This window comes from Myxocyprinus asiaticus, chromosome 11, assembly GCF_019703515.2.
Source record: "Myxocyprinus asiaticus isolate MX2 ecotype Aquarium Trade chromosome 11, UBuf_Myxa_2, whole genome shotgun sequence".
NCBI classification, from domain to species: domain Eukaryota; kingdom Metazoa; phylum Chordata; class Actinopteri; order Cypriniformes; family Catostomidae; genus Myxocyprinus; species Myxocyprinus asiaticus.
In genome coordinates, this window is record NC_059354.1 from 41,613,028 (window position 1) to 41,619,924 (window position 6,897).

At 37.4% G+C, this 6,897-nt stretch overlaps 1 protein-coding gene across 1 annotated transcript; it reads left to right on the forward strand.

Moving 5' to 3' along the window:
- Positions 1 to 389: 389 nt before the first annotated feature.
- Positions 390 to 4,548, forward strand: LOC127448511 (growth/differentiation factor 8-like). The gene is made up of 3 exons (XM_051711124.1): positions 390 to 1,085; positions 1,795 to 2,165; positions 2,949 to 4,548. Exons 1-3 carry the CDS (start codon positions 707 to 709, stop codon positions 3,327 to 3,329), a joined length of 1,131 nt encoding a protein of 376 aa, XP_051567084.1. The 5' UTR covers positions 390 to 706; the 3' UTR covers positions 3,330 to 4,548.
- The last annotated feature ends 2,349 nt before the right edge of the window (positions 4,549 to 6,897 follow it).

The following is a 6,897-nucleotide window of genomic DNA, read 5'->3' on the forward strand; positions in this document are numbered from 1 at the left end:
TTTTATTGTTTTCCTCTAAACATATCTAAAAATCCTTAAAACATGACCAATTTGATTGTTTCTACCTTTACAATGACAATATAGAACTTGACTTTATATAGTGCATATCAATGAAAAATAGCATATTTAGTTGCAGAGGTACCTCAAGATTATGCAGGTTACTGTATAGCTTACGTGTGCAAAGAAAACATATGATGAAGAAACCCAACAAAAACCTGTAAAATATCTAAGATCCGAAATATTATTTTCCTTTACACACAAATCAACAGGACAGTTGCAGCTTCGATTTTATTTATTTATTTATTTATTTTATTTTATTTATTTTTTTTATAGAAAATATAATTACGCATGCGGTGTGTATGCACGCACTGAAATACTGTAATGTGCATATACTGTTTATCATATACATGTGCATTATTAATAGTCAAGTTCAGTTCATTCTACTATATATCCTCTAGGATGTGCCATACCTCTTTATGAACTGCGAAAGAAGTTCAGCTCTGTCCGTTAGGTTTATTGTTGCCTGCTCAGCCAATCATTGAATCTGACGACACAATAGAGAGGCCAAAGTTGCGGTATAAAAAGCCTTGCCGAATTTTAAGCATGACATCTCTTTGGCTGGTGCGTGGTGAGGTTTATTTCCATAGCAAAATCAAACCAAATCAAACATCGCAAACATCCACCGTCTTATACCACGTCTTGGAACATGCATTTTACGCAGGTTTTAATTTCTCTAAGTGTTTTAATTGCATATGGTCCAGTGGGTCAAGGAGATATAACGGCGGTGAACCAGCAGCCTTCCACAGTTACGGAGGAAAGCGAGCAGTGTTCCACATGTGAGTTTAGACAACACAGCAAGCTGATGAGACTGCATGCCATCAAGTCCCAAATTCTAAGCAAACTGCGACTCAAACAGGCTCCGAACATCAGCCGAGACGTGGTCAAGCAGCTGTTACCCAAAGCGCCGCCTTTGCAACAACTTCTGGATCAGTACGATGTGCTTGGGGATGACAGCAAGGATGGGACTATGGAAGAGGATGATGAACATGCCACCACAGAGACCATCATGACTATGGCCACAGAGCGTAAGAATCATCCATTTCAAAGATTCATGAATGTAGGCTAATTGTATCCCGTTAAGAATGGACCACCTGAATGGAGAGCCCTAATGCACAGTCTTTACGCCCAAGCCAAGTGCCCTCAGAAGACAGCAATACAGTATAAAATGCACAATTTGGACGTATTCCTCACGTTTCTGTCTCTCTTTTTCATTGTTATTATTATTAATGTTTCGTGTAGCTCCTTTATCAGCCTGCCTGTTACGCTGCGTTTTTACGCACGTTGAACAGCAAACAAAGGCGCCCGAGGGTCGGTCACAAGAAAATGTGTTTTCCCCATTTAAAATGGGTTTACACCTTTTCCACAAGTAAAATTCATATATGCATTTGATTATAAATACATATATTTGATTTTAAATTAACAAACTGTAATAAATTGTGGATAATTGCAAAAATCCATTTTTTTTTTCAATCAACTTTTTACATATAAATGTTTATTTATTTAGTCTCCTTAATATCTGTTTTCATTTTCAGTTTTTTTGGGCTTCGTCAAAATGGATTTTCCAACCGTTATTCTTTTAAAACTTGCAATTTACAGTGTATCAGAATTAATCATCAATGCGTCACTTCACGGACCTATAGGCTATACTTTAACAACCCTTTATAAAACCCTCTGAAAATCAGCAGGTATGACGTGTCGTTTCATTTCAATCTCATTTACTTTCTCTTTTTTCAGCTGACCCCATCGTTCAAGTAGATCGGAAACCGAAGTGTTGTTTTTTCCCCTTCAATCCGAAGATCCAGGCGAACCGGATAGTGAGGGCGCAGCTCTGGGTTCATCTGAGACCGGCGGAGGAGGCGACCACCGTCTTCTTACAGATATCGCGGCTCATGCCCGTTACGGACGGAGGCAGACACATACGAATACGATCCCTGAAGATCGATGTGAAGGCTGGGGTCACGTCTTGGCAGAGTATAGACGTCAAGCAGGTGCTCACGGTGTGGTTAAGACAACCGGAGACCAACTGGGGCATAGAGATTAACGCGTACGATGCGAAAGGAAACGACCTGGCCGTCACCTCAGCGGAGACTGGAGAGGATGGACTGGTCAGTAAATGCAATACCAACCGCTTATATAAATATATATAACAACTACATATATTTAAAAACTTATATATATATATATATATATATATATATATATATATATATATATATATATATATATATATATATATATATATATATATACTATAACTAATAATAGTTTAATAATATTATATTTTAACTTATTTCTATAACATATATATTTTATTAGTGTTAAATAATTTTATTATTATTAATAATATTTGCTTTATCAGTTATTCACATGGTTTATTTGAAAAAAAAAATGTACAAATATGAATACTACACAAATGTATTTATATATATATATATATATATATATATATATATATATATATATATATATATATATATATATATATATATATATATATATATATATATATATATATATATATATATATATATATACAAATGTGTACAAATCTAAACATTTCTACAAATGCACTTTGTACAAGATTTTATTTGCGCATCCATGTATTAGATCCAAGGGCCTTAAAAATGTCTGAAAAGTGTGTGGTGAGAAACACTGGGTCTTTAAAAATTATTAAATTTAAAAAGTGGGGGGTGCTGTGGAAGGAAGATTTTAAGTGCAGTTATAATGATTGCTTCCCCTGGTCAGATCATACCTGTATTGGTCAGTGTCAGCATTTGTTAATGTTAGAAAAACTATGTCATGGTCAGCATGAGAATTCGGAGGTCTTATAAATATGAAAATATGAACAGTAAGTTGAAACACCGTCTCTTTGGGGTTTTTTCTCACAGCTCCCCTTTATGGAGGTCAAAATCTCTGAGGGCCCAAAGCGAATCCGGAGGGACTCTGGACTAGACTGCGATGAGAATTCGTCAGAGTCTCGATGCTGCCGTTACCCTCTCACCGTGGACTTCGAGGACTTTGGCTGGGACTGGATTATTGCTCCGAAACGCTACAAGGCGAATTACTGTTCGGGAGAATGTGACTACATGCACCTGCAGAAGTATCCCCATACCCATTTGGTTAACAAGGCCAACCCGCGAGGCACCGCCGGACCCTGCTGCACCCCCACCAAGATGTCTCCCATCAACATGCTTTACTTCAACGGCAAGGAGCAGATCATCTATGGCAAGATCCCCTCAATGGTAGTAGACCGTTGCGGCTGCTCGTGAACCATTGCCCACACAGGACTCAAACCGTTTCAAAGACCCGGACATCTGATCACACCACCCACCATCCATTAGCAGTGCTTTCCGCAAGACACTGTGCAATAGAAGGACACTCACTCGCTCTCTGGGCACTGCTTCATTTGACTTTGTTTTTTGTCTTCCTTTAAATCAGTATCTCTGCCACAGGAGTCAATGTCACATGGATGTACTGGAATGTCATACTGGTTGGACTTGGGAATGGACACTATTGAAATCTATGACATTACCATTACCGTTTTCACCTTTTCCATATACTCTCATTAGTGCATAATGGATACGCAGACAACGTACAAAAAATTTTATTACACAAACACTCCAAAATCACACCATCATTTAGATCTTTGCTGTAACAGCTGTGTTAAACTACCGGTGAGCTTGTTTAAAAAGAGTATCCAAGAGAAACAGAAAGAGACTCAAGGACTTTAAACAGAGCGTGAAAAACATGCCTGAAAAGTTTTGGTAACCTATATATATATTTTTTGTTTTTTGCAATTTTTGTTGTTTTTCTAATAGGGCAGCGTAGAGAGACAAGAAAGCAGGGGATAGAGATGGGGGAAGGAGATCAGGACATGACCCAGGCCAGAATCAAACCCAGGTCACCCTGAGCCAACAGCTCACATACATGTCCTGGACAAGTGTGCTACTGTCTGCACCACTCGCTCCAACAAGTTTTGATAATCTAAAGCAAACTTCCATGTACATTACAATAAACACAAGACTCGCGATCCGATTTAATCGTTAATTGTAGCTTTTGTCCATTATTCATCTGTTGAACAGCCCTACACACTTGAAGAATTGTTGAAAAATCAGCATTAGCGGACAGAAGGACTTGAAGCAGAGGCACTTTGAATGCAGTCTACACATTGAAATGTGTTAAAAGACAGAGAAATCTGAACTATAAGAATGAATGTTAATTTCACACTAACACTCTGTCTTCAAACCACACACTTTGCACTATGGCAGACCAATAGAAAGGATTGGTTGCTAAAATGTTGTAAAAAAAAAAAAAAAAAAACTGATTTTGATACGTTTGCTAATTGTATTGTATACTTGCCATTGTTTCCATTAACAGTTGCCTTTTTTAACCACTGTTAGTAAATGTATAAGAACACAAATTAGCAAAAAAGAAGTGTACAATATAAATCTATGTATCTGTTCTTCAAATAAAGGTGCTTGCTTTATATGTTTAACTCTGTTATTTCAAACAGGTTTAGAAGTAGGGTTAAAACATTATTTTGGCATTGAGTTTTGGTCATATCATGTGACTCTATGCCTGAATTATGTCACAAATTGAAATGAGAGGAAATAAGTCACAAAATGTTCTTGTGTTGTAAGAAAGATATGCTTCCCTGAATTGATCAAGGGGGAAATACTACTACTGTTTACTAGTATTGGTACTGTGTAAAGGTGGATGAAGGGTGTTTTGTTTAGGACAATCCTTTCCTGATTTTAACTCCTGACCTAATCGTTTGTTTTTCCCATAATGGCAGAGCTGTGGTGTTACATAAAGCCAAATGAACAATTCCGCAGCCTTTACTTCTCGGCTCATTTTCCCTTCACAATAGTTCAGCATGATCGTACAGCAAAGTTTTATAAAAGGGCTTGTGCAGAAATGTTTTGACAGCACAGCTAATTAGACCAAGGCTTATTGGAGCCCTCACTTCCGTCCAGAAGAGGGCGAGCTGAGCACTGCCGAGATCTGCTTCCTTGCCTGCTGTGAGTTGGACAGATGCCATGGAAACCAGGTGGGAAGTGCACTGAAATGAACAGAGGGTTGTGGGAGATTAAAAGTCCCTGAGCAATAACACTGCTTTCCAAATTTCGGTCAAGATAATGCACCGTGCAATCAGGATCATGTGCCATATACAATTAAAGTCCAACTTAAGTTCTGAAAAGCCCTAACAGCAATGCATATGAGAGAACATGGAGATCTCAATTAGGGTTTTCACACTTGAAATTGTTAAAGGAATAGTTCCCCCAAAATTGAAAATTCTGTCATTATTTACCTGTAGGGCTTTCTTTCTTCCAGGGAACACAAAAGGAGATGTTACACAGAATGACAGCCTCAGTCACCATTCACTTTCATTGTATGGGAAAAATATGCTAACATACTGCCTAACATGGGGACTAACATTCTGCCTAACATCTTCTTTCGTGTTCCTCAGAAGAATGAAATTAATTTGGGTTTGGAATGAAATGACGATGAGTAAATGATGACAGAACTTTTATTTTCAGGTGAACTATCCCTTTATTCCAGGGTCATACTTAAAGGGATATTTCACCCTAAAATGAAAATCCTCTCATCATTTGTTCAATTTCGTGCCATTCCTGATGTGTATGACTTTTTTTCTTCTGCAGAACACAAATTAAGATTTTTAAAAGAACATTTCAGCTCTGTAGGTCCTCACAATGCAAGTGAATGGTGGCCAGAAATTTTAATCTTTAATAATCATATAAAGTCAGCATAAAAGTAATCCATGCAACTCCAGTGGTTTAATCCATATCTTCTGAAGAGATATGATGGGTGTGGGTGAGAATCAGATCAATATTTAAGTTCTTTTTTACTATAAATCTCCACTTTCACTTCCACATTCTTTTGTTTTGTTTTTGACGATTTGCATTCTTCATGGTCGAGGCTGGTCAAAGGTGGAGAAAAACCTTCATTTATATTCTGCAGAAGAGAGAAAGTTATACACATCTGGGATGGCATGAGGGTAAATGATGAGATCATTTTAATTTTTGGGTGAACTATCCCTTAAACCCTTACTTAACCCTGTGTTAAGTATACTGGCATAGCTTTAGAAGTAGAAAAACATTATTCTGCTATAGCTTTAGGCCATGTCCACAGTTCCTTTTTCATTTGAAAACTCGGTTTTCAGTTTCCTAATCTCATTGTTTTCCAAAGTATGTGATAATGCAGAGCGTTTTCGAAATACTAAATTTTGGGTGGAGGAAAACCCTGTTAGTGTGGATGAGAGGCGTAAACGTAGTGGAACCCTTACGTCAAAAATCTTTCCCGCTTTGGCCACTGGGGGCAGTACTTTGAATTTTGCTAAGCCTAGCCCGAGTTTAGCTCAAGAAAAGTCAACCTACTTTTTCCGAATTCACTGTGAGATTAGTTTTCTCAGTTTCAGTGGTGGTATTGTTACTGTGTGTTGGCTTTTGGTTAATGTACTTCCATATTTATTTTATTTTTTTATTATTTATTTATTTTTGCATATTTACAAGGTGTATAACACTGATGTACATAAGTTGGCTCTGGTTGTCTTAAAGGGATAGTTCACCCAAAAATGAATACTTTTCCATTATTGACTCATCATAAGACTTTCTTCTTCTGTGGAACACAAATGAAGATGTAAATCATAATGACAGCCTCCACTGCCATTCATTTTTACTGCAGTAAATGGTGACTATCTAACAGCTTTATTTGTGTTTGCAAACCTGTATGACTTTCATTCTTCCATGGAACACAAAGGGAGGTATTCGGCAGAATGTTAGGGACTGACATCCTCAGTCACCATTCAATTTCATT

Excerpts from the sequence above, each read along its gene's own strand:
- LOC127448511 (XM_051711124.1), top strand. The coding sequence starts at position 707 with ATGCATTTTACGCAGGTTTTAATTTCTCTAAGTGTTTTAATTGCATAT. Across the intron at positions 1,086-1,794 it reads CATGACTATGGCCACAGAGC|CTGACCCCATCGTTCAAGTA; the intron begins GTAAGAATCATC and ends CTCTTTTTTCAG. Across the intron at positions 2,166-2,948 it reads AGACTGGAGAGGATGGACTG|CTCCCCTTTATGGAGGTCAA; the intron begins GTCAGTAAATGC and ends TTTTTCTCACAG.